The sequence below is a fragment of the Arvicola amphibius genome, chromosome 11, assembly GCF_903992535.2.
Source record: "Arvicola amphibius chromosome 11, mArvAmp1.2, whole genome shotgun sequence".
Lineage (NCBI taxonomy): Eukaryota > Metazoa > Chordata > Mammalia > Rodentia > Cricetidae > Arvicola > Arvicola amphibius.
The window spans coordinates 99,732,710-99,759,105 of NC_052057.2; the positions used below are offsets into that span (position 1 = coordinate 99,732,710).

A 26,396-nucleotide genomic window follows, 5' to 3' on the forward strand; every position below is an offset into this window, starting at 1 on the left:
TCCCTCTCTCTTGGGCCCAGCAGAGCCATTAGCTGGGCTCTAGCCAGCAGACTCATTGCCCTGATTAGAAGCCTCCCAAAGGATCCTGGCAGGGATGTTGGCAGCTATAGGCGTCCCAGGCATCTCCTTTGGTGGGAGGTCTAGAGATGGCAGTTGAATCTGACATCAGGGGGCTAGCAGTGCCAGTTGTGGAGTCTGCAGGGCACCAGCATTGCCCCAGCTGCATAGCTACCATGACTGGTTTTAGGTTCCTCTATAGATTGTGTGTGGACCAATATTCTACAATAAGTCAATATTGCATATTCTGCAATGTAAACATCCAATATCCAATATTCTGCACAAATAAGAAAAGAGTAGATGTCTCCTGCTTACATATGGGAATTTTGGTTAAAACCTACCAACCTTGAGAGAGTCATGGACGCAAATTCTATTCTTTCAAAAAAGCAGGCAACCACCAGCTTCTGCTGAACACAAAAGACATGGCTGGCTCTATTTTCTAAATAAACCAGTAATTTTAGCAATCATTTTGACATACAAAGACTTACAAAGATAGTGTGCTAGCTAATTTCATGTCAACTTGACACAGGCTAGAATCATCAGAGAGAAGGGAGCCCAAACTGAAAAGAAAATGCCTCCATAAGACTGGACTGTAGGCAAGCCTATAGAGCATTTTCTTAAAGGTCAATATGGAGGGCCCCACCCATTGTCGGTGTTGTCTTAGGGTTTCTGTTGCTGTGAAGAGACACCATGACCACGGCAACTCTTATAAAAGAAAACATTTAACTGGGGCTGGTTGACAGTTTCAGAGGTTGAATCCATTATCACCGTGGCCAGAAGCTTGGTGGCATGCAGGCAGACATGGTGCTGGGGGAGGAGCTGAGAGTCCTACATCTTGATCCTCAGTCAGCAGGAAGTGAACTAGAATAGCGGACATGGGTTCAGCATACATGAGACCTTAAAGCCCAGCTCCACAGTGACACACTTACCTCCAACAAGTTCACACCTCCTAATAATGCCTCTCCCTGTAGGCCAAGCATTCAAACACTTGAGTCTCTGGGGACCATTCCTATTCAAACCACCATACCATCCCTGGACTGGAGGCCCTATAAGAAAACAGGCTGAAGGAGCCATGGGAAGCAAGCCAGTAAGCAGCACTCCTTCACGGCCTCTGTACAACTCCTGCCTCTAGATTCCTGCCCTGCTTGGGTTTCTGTCCTGACTTCCTTTGTTGATGAACTGTGATGTGGAAGTGTAAGCCGAATAAACCCCGTCCTCCCCAAGCTCCTTTGGCCATGGTGCTTTGGTCACAGCAATAGTGACCCTGACTAGGACAGACAGCATGGCGGGATTCTTGAGTGTACCACACCGTCTTCTTGTTGCTAACATCACAGAGCTATACCATAGCTATCACAGCTAAGGAGACGTTTCCGTCCGTTATCATTACTAAATAATGAATGTTCAGATTTCCTCAGCGTTTGTCCGTTTCCCTCACTGGCCTTTTATGACCCTGCATCTGTCGTGTGACTGAACGTTCATTCCACGTGGTTACCGTGCCTCCCGAGGCTCCTTGTGTCTGAGTCAGTTCTCGAACTTTCCTTGTTTTCGATCTTTGGCTGTTTGGAGACTGTTTTGTGGAATGCCAGTCTGCTAGAATGTACCTCAAGTTTCTCTCATGGGGTTTTGCTTTGTGGGGAAGAAGCCCCACAGCAGAGTACATTTCTCATGTCACATTATGCTACATCATGTTATGTCCTGAAAGGTATATGTTAGGATTATGCTGGCCTACCTTGTCACTTGGCAGGATGAACCCAGGCAGTATCCTAGCCAGCCCAGAGGCTATGACTGCTACCTTGTAGGTACAAAGGCCCCTTTAAGAGAAGCCACGCCCACCACCCACTTCCAATCCTCTCTCTTCCACCAAGGCAAGGTTGTTTTGGGCCCCCTTTTCTCTCTGTGTCTCTCTTTCTATCTCTGCCCCCCCTCCCCACCTTCCCACCACCCACTACCCTCTAAAATACCTAAGCTTTCTTTGCATGGATTTTTGGTCCTCACCCGCCATGGGACCCACCCAGGTTTCTCCTGCCCGGACTGTGTCTTACAGTTTATCCTGTTGGCGTAACTTCTTATCAGTAGTTTTGACCTTAGTCACCTGGCTGAGGTGACTCTCTCTTACTTCTTTATTACTAGTTATTTTTCTCCCCACTTCCTTCTTGTATGTTTTACAAGGAAGTTAAGTGTGGCAGCTCCAAGTCAGAGACTAGAGAACTATTCTCTACTTCCTTTGCCTTACCTAACATTATTTTTTTCTGCACTATTTGTTTACATATTTATTCCATCATTTACTGTGTGGGCTCATGGGTTTTTATCTTATTCATTGTGGTACACATGCTCTTGCTTTTGTCTTTGTCGGTCCTGTGTCTCTTTGAGACCCCCCCCCCCAGCCCATATGAGCTTAGTTTTTCAGAGCCCTTCCTTCCTCTCTAGCTTTGTGATGCTCCACGTTTCTCTTGTGTCAGCCTAGGGTCAGCCCTTCCTCTAAGGAGGCTGGTACCTGTTATTGAAGAATGATAACAGTCTAGCCAGGTGCAACAGTGCATGCTTGAAATTCTAGTCCTCGGCAAGCTGAAACAGGAGGATTACCATAAATTTGAGGCCAGCCAAGGAGACTTTATTTCTAACAGAAAAATCTGAGTTCTGAATGAGGATAGGGAACACAGCCATGGCTAAAAGAACAGAGGAAAATAGGAGGGCGTCCTGCAAACCTGGGCTCAGCCACACCTCACAAGTGCAGAATTTACATGTCCCCAAACCAAGTTCTCCATGGCAGCAAAATTTTAGCTGCTTTGAGATGTGCTCTTTATATTTATTAAAGAACAACTCAAAACAGAGCATTAAAATGCTTTGAGAAATCACCCACTGCCCCTGAAAGGTGATCTAAATAACACTCCTGTCGTATAATTATCTCAGTGGCTCTGGGTGAGGGGGCCTGAAGTCTTCAGTGACCCCCCTCATCAACCTAGTCCCTGGGGATCCACAGCTAGCCTGACAGCTCCTCGCCTTTGATAAGCACCTTCCTTATTCTAATGGCACCTTTCCCTAACTTAACTTGGTGCCCGGCTTCCCTCCAGACCCCGCCCTTGGTTCCTTTGGAAGGATGCTCATAGAGGCAGCTGGTGGACAATGGTGCTCGGGATGGCTTAATCGGTAGGGGAAACCTGTAGAGAGGCTTATCTGGGGTGAGGTCTCAAGCATCCAAGATTATGTCCCTGTCACCCGGTGACCCATCTTCCTCATGCCACCCTTTAATTTTGGTAGCAATTACGGTGTATATGGATAATGCCCATTAGCATATTCATAGTCATCTCTTCATATTTATTGTCCACACAACTCATTAATCTTCATCTACTTTGTGCGCTTGACAGCTCAATCTATTTTGCAATCTCTGGGAAGCCACTATAGCCCTCCAAAGCCTTTGTTTTCCTGTAAATAAACTGTGTTGGGGACCAGAGGACAATGGTGCATCCTGTGGTGATTGACACCAGCCATGGCTACTAATCAGGATGGGACTTCATTGCCAGCTGAGGCGAGTGCATCCTGGGGCCATTGTTCGGATGCTGCCAGGGCAGGAACACACACAGCCAGTCACCTTCGCAAGATGGGCTGATTGTTCTTCAAGATTAGCACGAGTTGCCTTATTATCCGTCCTAGACAACGAGGCATCTCACCCAAACAGACGCATTTTCAGGAATGGCCTGCGCATCGGCCGGATTTGAATTGCTAATGTATAATCTGCCCACACAGATGTGCGATGAATATTTGGATGTTGTTTGGCCCGTCAGTAGAGGAGGATGAATTGATGAGGTGATGAGCATTCTGAGATGGGTCCTGGACGTTGGCCAACAGCAGAGTCTGAGCCCCCACATGGGTGATAATCAGGTCACTCTAAAAGTGCCTTTGCCGCCAAGCAGCCGGGGTCTGTGACTGCCTAGCAGGGTCCGGTTCCGGTGGTGGGAAGTTCCCCTTCTATGCTGGTGCAATTAGAAATTTTTTCTGACTTGGAGAAAGGGACAGAGGTTGCCTTGTTTTCCCTTATGTGACATTCTTTATGACTGCCACAAACAAACAAACAAACAAACAAACAAACTGGCGTGGGAGCCAACTGCTTGGGCGCCAACTGCTTGGGCTTGAACTTGGCCTCATGATTTCCTAGCTTATTTTTAAGGTTCCTGTACCTCAATTTCCTCTTCTGCTGATTGATTTACCTATCCCATAGGGCTGATGTGAGGGCAGAACCAGCTACTGTACGCAGGCCAAGCCCTGGGTATAGCCCAGTGGTAGAGCATTTGACGGCATAGGCATCTTACATGGTTTCTCTATGTAACAGCCTAGACTGTCCTGGAACTTGTTTTGTAGACCAGGCTGGCCTCAACCTCACTGGTGAAATCCACTGGTCTCTGGCTCCTGGGTTCTGATATTAAAGAAATCCACCACCACACTGGCTTGTTTTCCTTTTCTTTCTTTTTTTTTTTAATTTATTTTTTTAAATGAAAACAAACTTTTTTCATTTTACATACCAATCCCAGTTCCCACTCCCTCCCCCCATCCACTCCCCAGAGACCAAGGCCCTCCCCACTATATCCAGGTTGAGCAAGGTATCTATCCAGAGAGAATGGGTTCCAAAAAAGCCAGTACAAGTAGCAGGGATAAATCCTTTTGCCACTGCCAGTGTCCCTGCAGTCTGCTCCAGCCATACAACTGTCATCCACATTCAGAGGGTCTAGCTTGGCTGGTTCCTTCCCTGTCCAGCCAGAGTTGGTGAGCTCCCATTAGCTCAGGTAAGCTGTTTTAGTGGGTGTCCCCATCATGACCTCTTTGTTCATATTCTCACTCCTCCCTCTCTTCAGCTAGTCTTTGGGAGCTCAGCCCAGTGCTCCACTACGGTACTCTACCCCTTGTTTTCTCTCAGTATTTCTATAGCTATGTAATGGTGTCGAAAACCAGGAGTTAACGTCAAAATGTTGCAAATTAAAATTTAATAACAGCTGGGTCATATTTTCATTCTCTTATAGTAGGAGAATGAACAAACAGCCTGGATTAAAGGCAGAGTCGTTGCTCTATAATCGGGTGAGTGAGTAATTAAAAGTGGAACGTTGCAGTTCTTTTTCTGATTATGGGGAGGGACATGTTGAGGGTCTATGAGCAGACAATTAACAGACCACGGAACATCTTATGGTCAGTCAGTTCTCAGAACAATAGAAACAACTTGCAATGTGTAATTTACAAGATTATTGAGGAAGAGCCAGTCAGAAAAGTTGACCTCTAAATAAGGACATGATCAAAGTCTAACACCGTTTAACTAAAAAGAAAAGGGAGTCAGCTGTCCCTTAACAGCCGGATAGTCATGGATACACTGGAAATACAGCCCAGCCATGGAGGCTTCAGTGTTCTCCTGGCCTCTCCTAAGATACTTTGTCTATTTCCAGTAGGATGGACCCTTTCTGACACTTCTATGACCATAGAGACCCTTTCCCCAGAAACATTCTTTTGCAGCTTAGTTCCCCAGCAATTTACAGGAAAACCTGACTTGGATGATAACATGGCACTTACAGAGCTTTGAAAGAATGTGGTTCAAGAATTGTATGTACAATGTCAAAACAATGGGAACTGGGCATACTCGTAGTATCCATTCTCTTGTGGGAGAGCCAGCTCACGGCAGTGTTCAGTGAAGAGGGGGTAATGGAGCCAAGGTGGTACCCCATGTCTGATGAGAACTAGCAAAGATCAGGACGTCAAGTGACCGTACTGAAACAAGTCCCAAATGACTCGAGTCCTCCTCTTTGCTGGCTCCCTTTCATCATGAGGGGATGTGGGGGCTGCTGCTAGGAGACTGCTCACCAGCAGTTTACTGAGCTGCCCTGAGTGCTACAAATCCCGCCTGCCCTGCAAGGCATCTTCACTGGTACGCAGTGCCAGAACTGTTTTGGAGGTAACCAACTGCTCTCTGGTTAGATCTGAAGCTCCTCCATAGGAGGAAACATATGCTTGTTTCTCTAAGCTGGGTCAAAAGCACACGGCTAATGGAGCTCCCAGGCCTCCGTTAGGGTTTCCATTGCTGTGCTGAAACACTGTAACCAAAGCAGCTTAGGGAGGACGGGCTCATTTGGCTTACACTTCTGAATCACAGTTGACCGTCAAAGGAAGTCAGGACAGAAATTCAAGCAGGGCAGGAACCTGGAGGCAGGAGTTGATGCCGAGGCCATGGAGGGAGGGATGCTGCTTACCGGCTTGCTTCCCATGGCTTGCTCATCCTGCTTTCTTATAGAACCCAGGACCTCCAGTCCAGGAATGGAATCACTCATAATGGGCTGGGCGCTTCTCCATCAATCACTAATTAAGAAAAGATCCTGCAGCAGGTTCTTGTGGAGGCCATTTTCTCAAGTGGGGTGCCCTCGTTTGAGACAACTCTAGTTGTGTGTCAAGTTGACACAAGACTAGCCAGCACAGCCTCCTTAGATGGGAGAATCTACTGCTGTTGTTTGGTTAGTTAGACATTTTTAAACTCACATAGTGATTTCACTCTCAGACTTGAGCAGAGAAACCCATCTTTGCAGTACGGTACAGTTCATATAGAGCCATAACTGGTCAAAGTGCCAAGAATGAATGAAGACTGAGGGCTCAGCCATAAACAACACATCTATATTGCCCCCTCCAAGGCCCAGGGAACATCTCAGAAGCAGGGGGAGAAGAATCTAAGAGAGTGAGAGCCGTGTTTTGGAAACTGCCAACTAGATCACATAGCTGTTACAATCCTGAACAGACACAGCTGGGGAACCTTCACAAGGGCTGTGTGAGAAGGGGGCCCTCAATGTTCAATCAAGGATGGGGAAGGTATCTATGAGAGGCCCTGCCTCACTCCTTCCTAAGGAGATAGCAGTTAAGGTTGGTAGGTACCCTCTCTCTCTCTCTCTCTCTCTCTCTCTCTCTCTCTCTCTCTCTCTCTCTCTCTCTCGGGAAAGTGCCTGGTACATGTTTTATGCTCCAGAAATAACACTTTGGGACTAGTTGGGAAGAATCTGGAGTTCAGAGTGAGAGGGAGGATGGAATAAGAGAGGATAATAGAGTGTGTTAGCGAGGGTTTCTATTGCCATGAGAGACACCATGACCATGGCAACTCTTATAAAGGAAAACACGGTCCTCTGTATATATTACAGCTTTCAGCTGCGTGTTTTATGGTGAATGAGTGGGCCTCTGATTCTTGTGCCTGCTCTTAGGGCTCTTTTCCTTCTGTAGGGTTGCCTTATCCAGCCTCCATGTGAAGGGTTTTGCTATATCTTATTATGTCTCATTTTGCCGTGTTTGGTTGTTATCTCTTAGAAGCCGGTTCTTTTCTAATGAAAGACAGAAAAGGAGTGGATCTGGAAGAGAGGGGAGGAGGAACTGGGAGGAGTAGTGGGGGAAGAAACTAGTCGGGCTCCATTGTATGAGAAAAGAATCTGTTTTCAATAGAATGAAAACTAAATATCAAAACTAAGGTATGGAGGCCTGCAGCAGTCAAGTCTGGCAGCCTGACTTCAAAGCCTGGAATCCACATGGTAGAAGAAAACCGATTCTCTCAAGTTGTCCTCTGACTTCCACATGTGTGCCATAGCATGGGCGCATGTACTCCTCTACACACAATAAATGTATAAACCTATAAAAATTAAGAAACGGGTAAAATATGATTTCAAATGTGAGCAAAGAAAAAGTCTGGTCTATGACTAAAACTGTCAATGATATAGAATTATAGAGATCCAAGAATGTGAAGCTGTTTATATCTTTTTCTCCAGTCTCCTGCACATGACAGACAGGGTTTAAGTATAAGCTGGTAAGATTGGTTGTAGGAACAATGGGTACAGTGTAAGTGGGTAGCGCTGGATTGCTGTCAGGGCCCCTTGGGGGTGTCTTTAAGGGTTGTAGCGCTGAGAACTGGAGAGACCTCCTGCTCTGTCTGCCCAGCTCTCCTGCAGACAGCTTGCTTATCCTTCCCTGTTTACGTCTTTGCTCTGCTCCTAGCTGGATGAGTTGTGTTTTTAGGAGGCCTTGGGTCGTGGCCTTAGCTGATAGACTCCGAGTTAGGTGAGCTGAGCCTGGAGAATATCTCTCTCTTACTGAAGCAAGGGAAGTTCCCTGAACCAAGAGTGGCTCAGAAGTTCTTCACTGACATCTTTCCTGAGAGGGGGCTTCCTCCCTTTGGTGAACCAGTAAGATTGTCTGCTGTTGGGGACCATGTTCCCTGCCATGACGGCTGTCTACTGTGAAAGGCTATGGGACATTACAGAGAGTGTGCTCCTGCGGCATTCGATTCCTGGATCACTTAGAATCTCAAACTTAGCGACACTCCTGCTGTCTTGGTGAGGATCTTATCGCTTGAAGCGACACCACTATCGCGGCAGCTCTTATTAAAGGTAAGCATTTTATCGGGGCTGGCTCACGGTTTCAGAGGGTTAGTCCATTGTCATCGTGGCAGGAAGCATGTGTCATGCAGGCAGACATGATGCTCCAGAAGGAGCAGAGTTCTACATCCAGACAAGCAGCGAGCAGGGGCAGAGTGTCCCTGGGGCTGGTTTGAGCAAGTGAAACCGCAAAGGCCACACCCCCTTTAATACGACCACACCTCTTAACAGTGCCACTCCCTGTGAGCCTCTGGGGGCCCTTCTCCTTTAAACCATCCCATCTGCTCCGAAGACCTCACACATGACATCATTTTACTCTATGGAACTAAAATGTCCGCAGATTTCTGGATTCATAATGCAAAGGAAACCTACAATGTGGCTAGATGCGAGCTGGTTAACACGGTAGCTTGGTTTGAACACCATCACTGAAGGCAAATCATTTTTTGCTGCTGTGAAAATCGCACTCTCGCACGTGTGTGTGTGTGAAGCCGGGCAGTTGCAATCTTCTTTCCACATCTATTTCCCCCCCCCGAGGTTTTGCCTTCTAATTTTGCTGTTCAAAATTTTAAATATTTGCTTTTAGAATTTAAGTCTGTCATCTTTTCACTGAGCTGCTTACAGGAGCAAAAAGATGAAGCGATTTCCACACACAACAGTAAGATTATGAGATTAGGAGAAGTGAATGTACATTTCAGAGCGTTAGCCGGACACATTAATAATGTCTGATACTATGCTCTAAAAACAAGCAAACATTAGGGCTGTTTTTAGTTTCTTTTTAAAAAGCATCCCCTCCCTTTTTTTAATGGCAAGATCCTTTTAAAAATTTTTCAAGGAAGGATTTCACTGTATAACACTGGGTGACCTGGAACTTGTTATGCAGATCGGGCTGGCCTGGAACTTAGTGATCCACTTAGTGCTGTTTGTTTATGGGTGTAGAAATCAGAGGACAGCTTGTGAGAGCCAGCTCTCTTTCCACCATGGGGATCTCAGGATTGAACTCAGGATGTCAAACTTGGCAGAAAGCATCTTTACCACAGACTCATCCTCTCTCTCAGTCTTGAAGTGCTAGTACTCCAGGCATGGGCCATTATACCTAGCTTAAAAAGTTTTTAGTTATTCCATATTAATTACATGTATTTATAGTATTCCATGTTTTCAGTACATGTATACACTATAAAATAAATCAGGGCTCTTAGCTCTCAAAGACTAAATAAGCAAAACAAGCATATCAAACAAACAAAAAACCCCACAAACTATAAAACATACAAAAATACCTGGCTTGGTCCCCCTCACCGTATGCTTTTTCCCTTCCTTGACTCTGGTCTGTGGATCGCTGGGGAGCCACTGACTTGAGCTCCTTTTGTTCCATTTAGCACGGTGAACTTATCCCTCTATTCTTCCTGTCCGGTACTGACTGTGTAACCAGACAGACTGAAAAGTCACTTGTCACTAGGGAGGCTCTGTAGTATGGACACTAATTGGTCTTAATAGTAAAAACCTGGAGTCAGATACAGGGGTTAATGCTGAAGATCAGAGTAGAGCGGCCAGCCACTAGAGAGTTTTTACCTCTACCAAAGGGACGATCCTGCCCTCAGACTGAATCTCCAGACTCCATCTGTCTCCACCAAATCTTAGACTGCACTCAGCTCTTGCCTTCTCCTGCCTTATATTCCTCCCTCCATACAGCCATATCATTCCTGTCTCCACCTCCCTAGTGCTGGGATGAAAGGCATGTGATCCCAAGTGCTGGGGTCACATTTGTGTGAGCTCTGTTTCTCTTTAAGACAGATTTATTCTTGTGTGGCCCAGGGTGGTCTTGAACTAAGAGAGGTGCCTCTGACTGTCTCCAGAGTGCTGGGATTAAAGGTGTGTGCCACCACTCCCTGGCCCCTAGTGGCTTAACTCTGCACTCTGATCTTCAGGCAAACTTTGTTAAAACACAAACATAATATCACTACAAGGCTCCTTACCCTCCACCTACCAAATGTGTGAGTGTTGGTGTCTGGTTGGCGGCACTCTGGGGGGCACAGGGCTGCAGGGGTTTGGCTTGGGGTTAGGAATGGAGGAGAAAGTTCAGAGTGGCAAGAGACAGCTAGTGAAGGTTTATTGCAGATGCTGGGAGAGGGGTCCACAAAGACAAAGGAGGACTGCAGCTGTCCCTCTAAGTGGCTTCAGGCAAGTCCCTTGTTCCCTCTGGGCCTGTTACCCATCTGCGTAAGAGTGAATTAAGTTGGGTGACCCTAGAGTCTGTCAGATTCCGGGAGCTGGAAATGGACAGAAAGGTCTCAGGGTAGACAGTGCCAGGTGTGAGAACCTGCCACCAGCAGTCGGGACTCAGGACAGGTAGACTAGGTGAGGAGGGGAGGCAGTGGCATTTGATGCAGAACAGGCGGAGGCAAACAGGTGCCTGCAGCAGCTTAGAAGGCGACAAAGCACCGCAGAAGAAGCAGGCACTCAACGGAGAAACTCTTGTCCTGGGCCGTCCCCAAACCCAGGCTTCACTTACAGCGACACTGCTTCCCAGCTGGGTATCTGATTTCCCACCTGGAAAGGTGCCTCGTAACTACCTTTGAAGGATGCCGTGAAATACCGGGCAACTCAGGCTGATCTCTACACCCTGCGGGAGTCCGCCATGCTGCGGCTCGTGCCCGCTGGGGCCAGGGGACACGGTTTGTACCGCGGCCCACATAAGCAGCAGCTTTTGACTCCTTTTTTGTGTGTCTAGACCCCCACCCCCGCCGCGCTTACGCATTTGGCTTTATGTGGATGTACATGTGCCACGGTGTTTCTTTTGTTCCTTCTGCCCAGTTCCAAATAAACTTTTAGGCCAGCTGGAAAGATTCAGGGACCATGGGAACACCACCGGGTAGGAAGAACAGCAATAATGCAGCCTGTCATTGAGCAAGTTCATACCTTCTGTGTACAAGCTCATCCTCACCTCTACTGGGTGTGCATGCACAAGGGACTTGTGATATTTGTGACTCAAGAGGAACACACTTGAGGATCCTGGCCCGTGTGAGGTCTTGGGGCAAGATCAGCCGAACCCTGGCTTGCCCACTTTTCAGCAGTGAACACTTGACCATGGCTTTCCCTTGCCTGGGCCTGGTGGAGATGATGGAGAATTATACCAACCTCAGCCCACCACATCAGGGCTTTCCGAGCCCGGAGGGCCTGAGTAAGCGCAGTAGCAGTGCTGTGGAGGGAGGTGCCGGGCCGACAATTCTGGAGCTTGGGGACTGAAGTGGTCAGGGTGGGGCTTGGGCATCATTTTCAGGCTCTGCCCACCTTTCCAGGCTCTGATGAGGAGAGTAGTTTGCCCACACGGATCTGCAGAGGACCGCTGACTTCCTACAAGGATTAAATGGATGTTTACCGTGAACCTCCGGGAGCAAGCTGAATTACTACTGGTGAGGGCACAAGTCAGTTCCACTGCTCCATGCTATTTCCCTACTGGATGCAATTTTGCAACTTCTGGACACCCTAAAGGCAAAGCTCCGCCCTCAGCTGTTTATCCAGGAGCCCAGACAAGGTATTCAGAGCAGGTAGGGGTTGTGCCATCCTTCCAGACCTATGAAGTCTTCTGTTATCCATGGGGCTCAGGGCAAGGAAGACAAATCCCAGAAACCCAGAGTTCATTTTAGAAGGATACACACTCAAAGCAGCAATAGATTTTGTGCTTGGAGTGAGCAGCTGCCACAGATCATGTGACCAGTTCCACCAGTCTTGAATCAAATGATCAGAGGCACCAGGTTTACCAAACTGCAACATGGGGAAGACCCACTGTCCTGGGTCACTCCCAACGCCAAGGAAACCAAATTTCACAGAACCAGGTGTGACATCCTTATTTGGTGAAGCTCCTTTTGGTACTGTGCCACGTGGTAAAAATACTCCTGAGATAGATTTAAACAAAAACTGCACTCCTAAGGAACCCCAACAAAGTGGTCTCACAGTGGCCTGAGCCCACAGGAAACTTCTAGTCCTTTCCAGCCTCCACAAAAGGCAGTGGCTGCAGCTAACGTCTACAGACCACACACCAAGTATTGTTTCTGCACTGTGTCTACTGTTGAAATCAGCCACAGCCACCACCACCCTTCCATAGGCCAGCAGTGTGATCAGCCCACTTCACAGATGAAGAAGTTGAGGTGTGTACAGAGATTATTTCTCGCTAAGTCAGGCAGAATGTTTGGCTCTGTGCTTTCAACCATAAAACGGACCACTTGAGTACTGGAATTTATTATATTCTTACAAGTGAATTTGACATTAAAGGCAAATTGAAGATTGCTTTAATATTTGTACTTACAAGCAACGGGTAAACAGTGAACGATTGTGACTGGGCAGTGCCACAGGGATATGGAAGTGAGAGGCAAGGAGAGGATGAAACAAGCTTCACACAAAGGCAGTTAGATGTAGGACAGGAAACACTGACATTCTAAACCTGGGAGAATACAGACACAAACGCTAAGAGACCTGGAGACTCAGTGACATTATGAAACATGTCTGGAATATGATGCTTGGTATACAGTTCAGATGCTGAATGTCCCTCTGAGGGCCATTCTTGGTTCTCAACCTGTCTACATCTGGATTTAACTAAAATCCAAAAACAGAGGGCACACCTGTGAGGGATTTTTACTTCATTTGAAGTAGGCAGATTCTCCTTCTATATAAGGACTTGAAAGAAGGGAGCTTTTGCTTTGTCTTCTTGTCCTCACCTTGCTAGCCAGTCCGTTTTTCTGCAGGCGTCAGCACCTATTTCTTCGGGATTCCAGTGCATACTGAAGGCCAGCGGAGACATCTGGTCTCAAGGACTGAGCAAGTACTGGCTTCTTGGACTTTCTGTTCATAGTTCACAGACAGCCATTTCCGGATTAGCTGGACTGCAGCCTGTAAGTCATTCTAATAACCCCCCTTTATAGATACATATAGAGAGACTCATTCTCTAAGTGCTGCTACTCTAGAGAACCCAGACTAACACATCCCCCAAAGGCCTGTGCCCTGCAGGCTTCATCCCTAGCCCATGCTGCTACTGGGAGGTGGGAGAACTTGTGACAGGAGATTAGGTCATTAGGGACATTCTCTAGGAGGCGACACTGGCCCCTTTCTATATCTCTTTGCTTCCTGGTTGCTTCCTCTACCATGAATGTCTGCCACAGGCTCAAAGAAATGAGGCCAAACACATGTAATCTCTGACACAGCAAGCTGACATGTGTGTGATGATATTCATTCTTCGTGTCAACCGACTAGTTCACCCTGGTTTTCTGACTTCGGGTTTCATTATTTAATAAGACGAAATCAGAGCATGAGGTCCAGACCTAATGTTTTATTCTCTTCCTATGTCAAACAGCATTTATTGTCCAGTTGCAGTAACGAACACCCCCCCCCCACCCACACACAAAAAACCCACCAATAAATAACACTGAACATTCTTGTTATGGATCCAGGGAAAATTCAAACGAAACTTTCCTAACAGCTAACAGAGAACACTTTAAGAGAACTGAGTGTGAAACCCGCAATTGCCCGTTCCCATTATACCCTGAAGTCAAATCAATCGACTGTGGCAATGGCAAGACCTAAACTATTAAAGCCAATTAAGGCAGTGGATGATTACACCTTTATATATAAAGGAACAATAATCCAGGAGAACAGAATTAAAATAGTCTGCTGGCAGCAGGTTTCTACCATTCTTTCAACAACGCTGACAGATCTGGAATGATTACAGCATTAAGGATATTAAGGATATTTTCAGAAAATCACAGGTAGGAGTGGTGGACAGGTGGCTCACATTCAAGACTCAAGTCTACTTTAAAAAAATGATCTTACGCCGGGCGGTGGTGGCGCACGCCTTTAATCCCAGCACTCGGGAGGCAGAGGCAGGCGGATCTCTGTGAGTTCGAGCTGGTCTACAAGAGCTAGTTCCAGGACAGGCTCCAAAGCCACAGAGAAACCCTGTCTCGAAAAACCAAAAAAAAAAAAAAAAAAAAGATCTTACTAGCACTAGTTTCTAGCTCCTTCTTTTTGGTTTCAGAGGTGCTTTCACAACCCGTAAGGATTGCAGCGCAAGCCACGTACTGGCCCTGAGCTCTAGCGGTGCCCCGGCTACACGAGTTTGGTGACGTACTGGAAGAGCTGCTCCGCAAACACTTCAGCAGAGAACTTCTCGGCCACCCTGGCTCTTCCAGCCAGGCCCATGGTGGCTTTCAAGGACGGCTTGTGGATGAACTGTTCCATTGCCTCTGAGAAGTGCACTGGGTCAGGCTCACAGAGAAACCCCGTGACCTTGTGGACCACAGACTCCAAGGGCCCCCCCGAGTTGACGGCAATGACGGGGCATTGCATGTACATGGCCTCCAGAGGGACGATGCCAAAGTGCTCATTGCTTGGGGTGTAAAGCACACACAAACAGCCGTGGAGGAGCGAGATCTTCTGTCTGTCTGAGAAGGATGGCAGGAAGGTCACGTGGTGCTCAAGGTCTGACTGCTGGACTATTTTCTTTAACTCCTTATAGTGCTCCACATTTTCCAGGATCCTATCGTCGTAACCACCACCCATGAACAGATGAACCCTCTCCCAGTCTTGAGATGTCAACCGTCCACGAAGCTGGACTAGGGCGCTCAGTGCCAAAGGTAGATTCTTCTTCCTTTCAAATCGGTTGATTGAGAGGAACAGGAACTGTTTCCCCTTGGGGACTAGGTCATCTATCTTCTCAGGAACAGCCAAGTCAAAGCTGCCGATGTTCAGGGACGGGTAGAGGACATCGGGGTTTACATGAGACAGGGTCTTGAAGGTTTCCTTAAAGACGGAAGCTGTGTACTGGCTGTTAACCAAGATGCGATCTGCCATGCCTGTGGTGTATTCCTCGATCCAGTCAATGGGGGCCCTGTAGAACCGCTTCAGAGCAGAATTTCTCTTGGTAAGCAGTAGATCTGGGAAGTGACAGTAAAACAGGACCTTCTTACGCCGTCTGGCCAGTTTGAAGACAGGTATACAGGCAGACACCTAACCAAGGTAAAACGAACAGTAGGTAAGTGACTGGCCATGCCAACTGCCACAGCCCAGCTGCCAGGTATTACTGATTCATAGGATCTGGGCAAACATCTACATTAACCATGAAGATAACCACCTCAGGGTGGATCATAATAAAGCAACCCCAGAGCAATTGTGGTTACTTGTTGTACCTGTTGGTTTGGTTAGAGCACAATGGCTGGCAGCGTCCACTGTGGAAAAGAACATGGGGTAATCTAGTATAGACACCTTTGGAAGACAAATTTGGAAACACCTACTGACATTTACAATGAACTACTCTATAACCCACACCTTTCCCAGCATCCCCAAGGCGTTTCCTCAGAGGACATGCATAGGAAGTGAGATTAGTGTGAGGCTATCCCATCTCATGCAGTACGAGAATGTCACACCTAGTCACACACACACACACACACACACTCTCTCTCTCTCTCTCCCCTGGTTGCAATGTTAGTATCCCTAAGGAAGATGGAAACATTTGAATAAAGGGACTTTCCAGCCACTGAGGAGAGAAATGTGGATCTTGAATATCAAAAAGCATGGATGTCTCAAATTTTTGTGGTGTCCAACAGCTGGTAAACTGAATCCCAATTATGTACAAGAAAGATGTAGCCAGGAACAGACACATATATGCTACAGTAGCCACACGACACTTCTGGAAGGATGCAGAAGAAACTGCTGACAGTGGCTCTCTCAAGGAGGGAACAGGGAACTTTTACATTATACTTCCTATTTGAACTTTTACTCCTGAGTAAATGTTACTTCCCAATTAAAAGAAAAAGAAAATGAGGGGCTGAGGCCTTGGCTCCAGGTGGTAGAGTGGGGATCTAAGTTTGACTCCAACTGCCCACATAAATCCAGGCTGTGGCAGTGCATACCTGCCTAAAAGTCTAGCCAAATCTTTCAGTTTCTGGTTCAATGAGAGATCCTGGTTCAAACATTCAGGTGGTGACTGACAGAGAAATATACCTGACACTGACGGTTTCCATAAGTTCAGACACCTGTACAGACATAAATATACCCACCCATCTCCGGCCAACCCCCAAACTGAATTGTAAAAAACACCTAAGAAACAAGTCTGGTATGGCTCCGGGGCAGATAGGGCTGAACGCTATTTGCCCAAAACTTGGAACTTCAATTCAGCAAGGTGGCTTACATTGTAAACCTAGTACTTGGGAGGTAGGGGCAAAAGGAGTAGAGGCAAGGAGGTGTCGAACCGGGAGGACAGTCTGGGACCACTTAGCAAAGCATATAAAAATTGGGACTTTTCTCCAAGACCAGCGGGGACAATGCTAAAGTTTTAATGGGGATATGATAGATTTAGCTTGATTTTAATCCATGGCACTGCTAAATGCTGGAGTGGGCAGGACGAGGAAGACTGGAGAGGGTGGGATGGATGGAGAAGAACAAACGGAGTTAAAGACAAGGAGTAACAGGTGACTTTAAATGCTCGTGTTCCTTGGAGCGAGTCCCCAACTACCCGACCCAACTACTTTAGTCTCAGGACGAAGCATTTAAAATGCAGGCATGTGATCCCTATCTCAATGTCTTCAACGAAAAGGGGTGGGGTGGGATTCCTGAGATCTGCCACTTAAAGGATCCATAGTAAAACTGGAGATGGTCCTCTCCCTGGGGACTCACGCAGGGGACAGTTCCAAATAAATCCCAGCCCAGGGGTCCCGCCCCCCTCACCTGGTCGCACACGACCACGTCAAACTCCTCGCCAGAGAGAAACAGCACGTAGAGCGCCAAAAAGACCATGCGCACGTAGGCGCAGATGGCGGCGCCGCGGCCGCCCCAGCCCAGGCTGCGGGGCAGCCAGTCCCCGGCGCAGTGCACCGGGAGCTCGCGGGTCTCCAGGAAGCAGTGGTTCGGGTTGTAGTGCGCGGTCCATATCTTCACGTCACAGCCGTACTCCTGCAGCGCCAGCGCCGCGTCCAGCACTAGCCGCTCGGCACCGCCCACGCCCAGGTCCGGGTGCAGGAACAGTACGGACGGAGGGTAGACCCGGGCCCGGGCTCGGCACAGGTTTTCGGCCATGGCCGAGCAGCCGCGCCTGCTCCCTGCGCGCGACCTCCGGCAATCTCCGCCCCTGGCCCCGCTAGCCACTGAAAGCCGACCCGGCCCTGGGACGCGTGCGTCGGTTTAGGCCACATCAGCGGCAAACTTGTGGGCGCTAAGAAAATGCCTGACTAAACCTCCCGCATGATACAACTAAAGCGGCTCATTTGGTAATATTAGTCCCCATGAAAGGCTCTAAGATCAAATTAAAGACGTTAAAGGTTTGTCGTATTTCACTCGGTCCAGGTGTTCTCAGCGTAATTTGTACAGGCATATCATAGGACAGCTCAGACGTCCTAGAGTCTGCGAGGACCCTGCCAGCCAGCTGGGGGCGGTGCCAGAGCCTGTCTCCGCCGGTGCTCCGAGTGCTCGGCAACTTCCCGACTTTTCTCTCCCGTGCCCCCGGTGCCCGCTCTTCTTCGGCATCAGCATGGTGCGCGGATCCCCGCTTCTGGCCCATCCTTGCCTTGGTCTCCCTCCGTGTCCCAGCTTACCGGGTGGGGGCGGGTCGGGGACCTGAAGCGGGCCGGCGATGCTCACAGTCTATCTACTTCTCTCTGCAGCCGGGTCCGACACCCAGTGGCACCAATGTGGGCTCCTCAGGGCGCTCTCCCAGCAAAGCGGTGGCCGCACGGGCGGCGGGATCCACGGTCCGGCAGAGGTAAGGGTCTCAGGGTCCGCATCGCTGCAGGCGGGGAGAGGTGAGGGGTCCAGGAATTGGCACGGCGGGATGAAGTCCAGGATGGAAAGAAGATTCACAGGGCCCGGGTGAGCCCGAGCTGACGTGGCCATCCAGTAGTTAAAGGCCCTTTAGGAGGGAGGCAATGTTTTCCTGTCTTTGATCAGTTGCACGCACCACTTTAGTTAAAGGGAAGTTAAATTAGACTAGGGTCAGTGACCAACTTTGGGAAAGGCGGTGGCATAAGGCTGGTGTCTCTGGGGCTTTACCTTTCAGACTTTCACCGAGGGGTCCAATACACACTCAGTTTAACAAAACTTGCTTTACACAATAGTCCGCCACCCTAGTTCCCCATCCCCAGCCGCTCGTGTGTCTTTTGGATCTATTTTTAGTGTGTGTGTTGTGTGCTCATGTGTGTGTATGTGCATCATGTCCCTGTCTGGTGCCCTCGGAGGTCAGATCAGCTGGAACTGCAGTTAGGAATGATTGTGAGCTACCGTGTGAGTGCTGGGGACCGATTTGGGGTCCTTTGCAGGAGTGGCAAGTACTCTGAGCCATTTCTCCAGCTCCAGTGTCTCCTTATTTTTGTTTATTTGTTGTTTTGTTTTGTTTTTGATTCTTCGAGACAGGGTTTCTCTGTGTAGCTTTGGAGCCTGTCTTGGAACTCTCTGTAGACCAGGCTGGCCTTGAACTCACAGAGTTCCTCCTGTCTCTGCCTACCCAGTGCTGGGATTAATGGCTTGTGCCACCACCACCTAGCTGACCTTGCTATATGCGTATTTACAGAAATCCAGAAGCTCCAGTCATTTCTCTCCCCCCCCCTCTCCTTTCCTTTCTTTCTTTTTCTTGTGTCTTTTCTATCCAGTCATATGCCAGGCTCCACTGGAAGATGTTCTTATTACTTCTCTTCCTCCATTTCTGTCAATCCAGTTTATCCCTTAAACTCTTTTTCTTTTTTAATTGAGCTATTTATTTTTCTCTGCTTCCCTCCCTTCCTCTCCCCTTCCCTTCTACCCTCTCCCATGGTCCCCATGTTCCCAATTTACTCAAGAGATATTGTCTTTTTCTACTTCCTATGTAGATTAGATCCATGTATGTCTCTCCTAGGGTCCTCGTTGTTCTCTAGGTTTTCTGGGATTGTGAATTTTAGGCTGGTTTTCTTTGCTTTATGTCTGAAAGCCACTTGTGAGTGAGTACATGTGATATTTGTCTTTCTGGGTCTGAGTTATCTCACTCAATATGATGTTTTCTAGATCTATCCATTTGCTTGCATATTTGAAGATGTCATTGTTTTTTTCTGCTGTGTAGTATTCCATTGTGTAAATGTACCACCTTTTCCTTATCCATTCTTTGGTCGAAGGGCATTTAGGTTGTTTTTAGGTTCTGGCTATGACAAACAAAGCTGCTGTGAACATAGTTGAGCATATGTCATTGTGGCATGATTGAGCATCCTTTGGATGTATACCCAAAAGTGGTATTACTGGGTCTTGAGGTAGGTTGTTTCCTAATTTTCTGAGAAATCGCCACACTGATATCCAAAGGGGCTGTACCAGCTTCCATTCCCACCAGCAATGCAGGAGTGTTCCCTTTACCCCACATCCTCTCCAGCATAAGTTGTCATCAGTGTTTTTGGTCTTGGCCATTCTTATAGGTGTAAGATGGAATCTCAGAGTTGTTTTTGATTTGCATGCTCTAAACCTCTTCTGCTTTGCATTTCCACCACTTTCTATCCTCCAGCCTGCTGTTTCTCTTCCACTTAGATTCTCTGCAAGTTTCTGGTGGCTGAATGTTAAAAAAAAAGGAGCCTGTGGAGTAATCCCGGGGCTCTTTTTCCTCCTGTGATCTAGCAATTCTGAACTTATTACCATTTCCTAAGCTCCATATCCTCATTCGGTCTGCTCTCTTCTCAACTATTTATTTCTTTAGTTTCTTTTTAGGCAGTCTCACATAGCCTAGGCTTAAACTCATAACCACTCTGCCTTCACCTCCCAGGTGCTAGTAGTTTTGTTAATAGTAGGAGACTTTATGCTTGCATGTTCATCTCCTCTGCTTCAATAGAGAATCTGCCCACGTGCTCTTTCCTAGTTCCTGTCTTAAGTTACGCCATAATAAATATCAGCTGAAGGAATCAGTCAACCCCGTTGTTGTGTTTTGGAACACCTAGAAAGGCCTTTTTCTAGAGAGGAGTAGACTGTGAAAACTCGAAGGGAACTTTAAAACTATCATTCAGAAGGTGGAGAGGAAGGCTTGGGGGAGTGGAGAGCTTGCCTAGCACGTGTGAGGCCATGGACTTGGTCTCTAGCACCACACACAAAGCACAGCACAAAACATCCACAAAGGAAGAGACGAGAGACCTTTCTTGTTGACTACTGTAGGAAAATCTAAGTCTATGCAGTGAATTTAGACTAGGTGTGCAACAGATTGCAGCTCAGAGACGGGAGTTCTCATAGAACTGTCAGAAATGATAAGGTGGTCCTGGGTGACTGCAAGTGTTGCATCACTGAGATACTTAGAGGAAGTGTACTGAGTGACGGCGTAGGCTGTACGGGCCTGGCTCCTGTGTTGTTGCTAGCTGGGGTTTCAGAGACTCTTTGTGCTAGTCTTGTAGGTGTGGATAGATCCTTGGGAATTGTTTTTTGTTCAAGAAGAATTAATAGGGAAGTTTGACTCATCTGAGAACTTCATCTATCTATCTATCTATCTATCTATCTATCTATCTATCTATCTATCTACCTACCTACCTACCTACCTACCTACCTACCTACCTACCTATCTATCTATTTTGGTTTTTCAAGACAGGTTTCCTCAGTTGCTATGGAACCAGTCCTGGAACTCGCTCTGTAGACCAGGCTGGCCTCCAACTCACAGAGATCCGCCTACCTCTTCCTCTTGAGTGCTGGGATTAAAGGTGTGCGCCACCACCACCCGGCCCATCTGAGAACTTTTAAAGAACCAAAAGACACTTATTTATCAAATTGTCAAAGAATGATAAATAAAAATGAGGCAATCATTGTGTAGGTGATGTGACAGATGCAACTTTTGCGGATATGGATATGAATGGTGTCTTTAATTTACTATTGCACGGCCGGTGAATGAAGTAACAGTGGTAATAACAACACCTCAGAGAAGAAATGTGTAGGATTTAAGGTTCAGCTGGGCTTGGAGTTCTTCATCTGCATAATACAGTGGAAAAGGAAGCTGCTACAAGGAGGGAAAGGAGCGATGGTACTTTAGAGACCACAAACTATGAAGTGTTCATGCAGAAGTAATGGAAATTCAAGATATTAAGATGGGGCAGAGATCTCTGAGTTCGAGGCCAGCCTGGTCTACAAGAGCTAGTTCCAGGAGAGAAACCCTGTCTCAACCCCCCCCCCCCCAAAAAAAAAAAATCTGGTACTATCTTCAGAGTTCTTGTCATGAGCACAACTGAAGCCAGCCTGGAACACCCACATGGCAGGATGAGTTCCCTGGCTATTGCCAGGATTTCTGCATTCAGAATGTCATGCCAAGACCATGCTGGGGTGAGGTGGCCTTTCGGACTGATCAAGAATCAGCAGCCCCCTCCCAGGAATGGGGCTTTAAGAGGGGGAGTATTGGGATTTTGTGGGGTGGTGCATTCTCCTTTCTTTTCCCACACTGAACACTTTTGGCATAACAATAAATGGTTGAAAAGGATTTCTTTTGGAATCTCTTCTTGCCACCTGCTGCCCAGGCCCTTGCTTTGCCGCTCTAGCACAGGGCTGGACTGTACCCCCTACCCCCAGGAGAGTAGTTGCTAGGAGAGTCTGGACCTGTCCCGGGTCCTAAGTGTCCATCTCTTTCCTTTGCTCTGTCTGCCGTTGATAGCGCTATGCACCAGCTCTGTCCTTTTGCATAGGACAAGTTCTAATTATGTATTTTCGGCTTTTCATACTCTGTCCCTCTCTGAGACCTATGATCAGTATATAAAATAGCACAAGTACATTTCAAAGTAATTATTCATTGTGTGCATTCTCCATTTTGGTGACCTTGACATAATTAAAGTTTATTGATTTTTCTTAATTTTTGCAGCAAACAGTTATTTTAAGCCATTTTTTAAAAGTAGTCATTTCAAATGGAATTATAGAATAAGAGCATTTATAGATGAGGGTTTATTACTTAGTTTCACAGACATTCCTATGAAGACCAACAGGCACTGAGAAGGCTAGATGGTGTAAGCAGCAGACAGGTTCTGGGGCCCGACCTGGGTGCACATGCCAGCTTAGCCATTGCTGAGCTAGTTGTTCTTGCTTGTAGATGGCAAAGGCAGGTCCTGTGCACACTGGCACGTGACAGGTGCTGGTTCTCAGTCCATAGAACATAAGACGACAGGCAAAGGTAGGGTTTGAGTTTGTTCTAGTAAAGAAGGCTTTTCTTTTTACAGGTTGTTGCTGTATACTGTCGGCGTATGTTATTAAAAGGCTACTAATGGTATTTTTATCCCTTTCAGAAAAAATGCCAGCTGTGGGACGCGGAGTGCAGGCCGCACCACCTCTGCAGGGACTGGAGGGATGTGGCGATTCTACACAGAAGATTCCCCAGGGCTCAAAGTGTAAGTCGTCCTAGTGACTGAGTGTTGAAGCTGTCCCTGACATGTACACTGCAGCTGCGGTTGTGCCAGCTGGGCTGGGTCTGGCTGGCCCGTCCATCAACTGATTAGACCGATTAGGCGCTGAATGACACCTTTCTGGGAGTGATGGAAAGGACAGAAGGGCCTCCTGTGGCTGTGTCAGGGTAAAAGATGGCTGCAGAGAACCGGAGGGGAGCTGCTTAATTAGAGGAAATCTCTCTTCATTAGGTGCTGCTGCCCCACACTGAGAAACGGGATGAACCATTTGAATGGGAATTGGGTGGTTTTTCAAAGTTTCCCTGAGGGAGAGGCTGATTTTATTATAGCCTAATGGAAATTTCCCATTACTTTGTATTACCCAAAGTTGCTTGGCCTCCTTGTTGGAGGGTGACCAGCAGGTCCAGGAGGGTGACTGCATCAGTTTTCCCAGCATAGGCTTGGGAGGACTCAGGGGCCGATGAGAAGGGACTGTCCAGGCAACTTCTGTCCTGTGGTCACCTCTTAGGCCAGGGTGTCTAGTACCAGGGCACCCTTCCCTGCTGTTCCCTGTAACAACAGCAGATCTCCTTTGTGTAGCATCTGCTGTTTGGAGGAAAACGCAGTGTCTTTTGTGTCTTGATGTGACCAGCAGCCCTGAGGTAGGAGCTGCGCCGTTTTGCAGATGAGGAATCTCAGGCAGTGAGGTCCTCGACAACAATTGACAGGGGGCAGAACAGGCCTGACTGTTGAGGCACATGCCTTCCCCTACTGCCTATCTGGTAAAAAGAGACAAAAATGCAATTAGTTTAATCAGTTTGGCTTAGATTATAGATTTAGTTTATGAAGATTTTTTTTTGGTTTAATTCATTTATTGAATTTTTTTCCTTATACTGTTTTGTTCTTTTTTTTTTTCTTTATTTCTTTCTGGGGCAGGGTCTTACTAAGTACTGGACTAAACTGAAACCACTGTCTTTCTGTCTCAGCCTCCTGAGCACTGGGATTACAGATGTGTGTGACCACACCGAGCTGGTCCTGTTCCCCCTCATCCCCCGAGTGTATTGCTGACTTGTGAGCGTGTATTTAGGGTGCAGTTCTCCCTTTGATGATTGTTAAAGGTGATTTTCTTAGTGTTGTAGGAAGAGCCTTCTATTCCCATCCTCTTCCTCATGGTCCTGGAACTCATTTTAAATCTCTCAAAAAGGCGGGAAGCCCTTGTTTGGGCAAGTTTGACTCACACCTGCCCTGCGAGTCCTTCGGGGGTGCTGCTTAGGTCTTCTCAGGAGCTAGTAGAAATTGTCCCTTCAAGTTTCATAAGTAGTTTCCCAGTAATATTAGAGAAATATACTTTAGTGAAAGAATGCACTCGAGAATGCCTACCTACAAATCTACCATCAGCCAATACCTTTGAGCTTGTTTTGGCTCATTCTGGGGGTTTAGTAAGGTTTTTCAGGTTGATAATAGGGTTTCTTCAGTTCCCACTATAAGTCTGCCTTTGTGTCTGCAACCCTCAAGATGGGTGCCATAGTAACCATCTTGCAGATGGGAGACAGATTTAAAGATAAGGGATGGGCCACAGGCACGCTTGTGACTGACAGGCATCATGCTCTGGTCCTTGAGGGCTGGATCCTTTACTCTGTGCGCTGGCTGTTGTTAGCAGAGGTGCCTGGCAGTAAGGGAGGGAGTTCAAGTGTAAACTTGCTTATTCTTCAATTGTGCAAACTTCAGACTGATGGAGCAGAGACCTTGATCTCTGCATTGTTTGTTGTCCAATCTGGTACTGCTGCTACCTCACCCTGGGTCCTGATAACGCCTTGATGACTAAAGATGCCTTTTCTGAAATCTCTGCTCTCTACTCCCCAGTAGTATCTGGGAGGTGAATTCTTCAAACGTGGTGTGGGCAATGCTCACAGTTGTGGACAGTCAGAGGCCCTCCCAGTAAGAAACATGTAAGCCAGTTCTCTGTACGAAAAGCATTTGATTGAAGGGCGGGCAGATGAGGGAAATCTATTTCTTTTCTACACTGAGCCCAGGAATATAAGTCAGCAGCATACACTGCACAGAATGTGGTGTTAAGATTAGAAATTTGCTGGGTGTGGTGGCGCATACCTTTAATTCCAGCACTAGGGAGGCAGAGGCAGGTGGATCTCTGTGAGTTCAAGTCCAGCCTGGTTTCAATGTGAGTACTGGGATAGCCAGGTCTACAGAGAAAGACCTTGTCTTAACAAAACAGGCAAAAGGAGAACTTGCAGGTCAACTGAGCCTGAAGGGTACAGTCAGCGAGGCCAAGTTCAGGCCTCTCTTTTCTAGTCTGAGTTTGGGCAAGAATCCATCTGAGCCTCGGGTTTCCTTAATGTAAAATGGATTAATACTGTCTCATTTGTGGCATGTGTTTGTGCAGGTTGAATGGGATCATAGATTTAAAAGTATTTTGTAAATTATAAAATGGGATAATTCACCTGTGTGTCTCATAGTTAGAAAAGGTTCTCACTTAATTTATGCTAATTTGAGAAGTTTTGTAAATGAATAATTTGCATGTAAGAGTTTGGAAATTTTTTATTGTAGAGCTTATTAATAATAAGTACACAAAATTAGAGAATCTGAGAGGTGACCTCCAGGGCATCAGATGGGTTTGTTTTTGTGTAATTTGCTTTTCCACAGGAGAGGAGGCCGCGCCTCCTTCAAAGGAGTGCCACCACCACACACATTTGCAGCAGTAACAATTTTGGGAATCCTGTGTACAGCATAAACAATGTCCCCACCTTGTCCTCAGGCCATCTTATATTAAGCATACCTTGTTCTGAAGTATTCTCTCTCATTCTAGTGGCCCTGTTCCAGTGCTGGTGATGAGTCTTCTGTTCATCGCTTCTGTATTTATGTTGCACATTTGGGGCAAGTACACGCGCTCATAGATTTGGCTACATCCATCTGTCATCTGAAGAAGAAGGAAAAAACCCAACATATCTTGGACCAAAAGTGTAGTGATTTTCTGTTCATGTGTATTATTTTACAGAGAACTTAACAAGAATTGACTTTGAGAAATGTTTTTTCTATGTCTAATAAACTTTGGAATTGATTTCTATGGAGCTTGGTCGCTGATGCTTCACTGCAAGGCCCTCAGTCTCTGCCTTCAGGTTTGCTAGTGAGAAGGTAGACAGCCTTTCGTAGAGAGCTCATTCTGTGTGGGATTGACAGTTCCTCATACAGCCATGGAGTCATTCAAATCCAAGATGCTCTAATTGGCCTTGGCATGTTTTCCCCAAGGTATTTCTGTCCTGGTGATTGTCATTTTGGGTACTTGGTTTTCAGGAAGTATGCCTTGGACTCCGTCAGGCAGATCCGTGTGAGGAGGCAGCTGGTGCCGAGGGTAAGAGTCAAAGAAATCAGAAACCAAAAGTCTTGGCTGAGATATCTGCTCATTCTGTTCTTTTGTTTTGTTTTTACTTTTTTGAGATGGGGTCTTGCTATGTAGCCCAGACTGTCTTGAAACTTGCCATCCTCCTGTCTCCACCCCTTGAGCAGGAGAACAGGCGTGCCCCCACCCCCTCCCCCCAGGCCTGGCTCCTTCAGTCCTTTGTGTCTGAAGTTTAGATAATTGTTTGCTTTTTTTTTTTTTTCTGAGAGTCCATCAGGGATTTCCATC

The 26,396-nt window shown here is 47.1% G+C and overlaps 2 protein-coding genes across 2 annotated transcripts; one reads left to right on the plus strand and one right to left on the minus strand.

Annotated features, from left to right (window-relative positions):
* Window positions 1–14,406: 14,406 nt before the first annotated feature.
* Window positions 14,407–17,548, minus strand: Alg2 (ALG2 alpha-1,3/1,6-mannosyltransferase). Its single transcript, XM_038347803.2, has 2 exons — window positions 17,142–17,548; window positions 14,407–15,425 (listed from the first exon to the last, which is right to left on the minus strand). The coding sequence occupies exons 1-2, from the start codon at window positions 17,487–17,489 to the stop codon at window positions 14,526–14,528; spliced, it is 1,248 nt and encodes a 415-aa protein (XP_038203731.1). The 5' UTR covers window positions 17,490–17,548; the 3' UTR covers window positions 14,407–14,525.
* A 284-nt stretch (window positions 17,549–17,832) lies between these two features.
* Window positions 17,833–25,839, plus strand: Sec61b (SEC61 translocon subunit beta). Its single transcript, XM_038347519.1, has 4 exons — window positions 17,833–17,943; window positions 18,074–18,171; window positions 22,658–22,759; window positions 25,578–25,839. Exons 1-4 carry the CDS (start codon window positions 17,941–17,943, stop codon window positions 25,663–25,665), a joined length of 291 nt encoding a protein of 96 aa, XP_038203447.1. The 5' UTR covers window positions 17,833–17,940; the 3' UTR covers window positions 25,666–25,839.
* Window positions 25,840–26,396: the final 557 nt, after the last annotated feature.

What these genes read in the sequence shown, in the direction of transcription:
- Sec61b (XM_038347519.1), top strand. An exon ending in GGATCCACGGTCCGGCAGAG is followed by an intron (nt 18,172 to 22,657) that starts GTAAGGGTCTCA and finishes TATCCCTTTCAG; the next exon opens with AAAAAATGCCAGCTGTGGGA. An exon ending in GATTCCCCAGGGCTCAAAGT is followed by an intron (nt 22,760 to 25,577) that starts GTAAGTCGTCCT and finishes CTCTCATTCTAG; the next exon opens with TGGCCCTGTTCCAGTGCTGG.
- Alg2 (XM_038347803.2), bottom strand. Translation starts at nt 17,489, where the DNA reads ATGGCCGAAAACCTGTGCCGAGCCCGGGCCCGGGTCTACCCTCCGTCC. An exon ending in ACGTGGTCGTGTGCGACCAG is followed by an intron (nt 15,426 to 17,141) that starts GTGAGGGGGGCG and finishes TACCTTGGTTAG; the next exon opens with GTGTCTGCCTGTATACCTGT.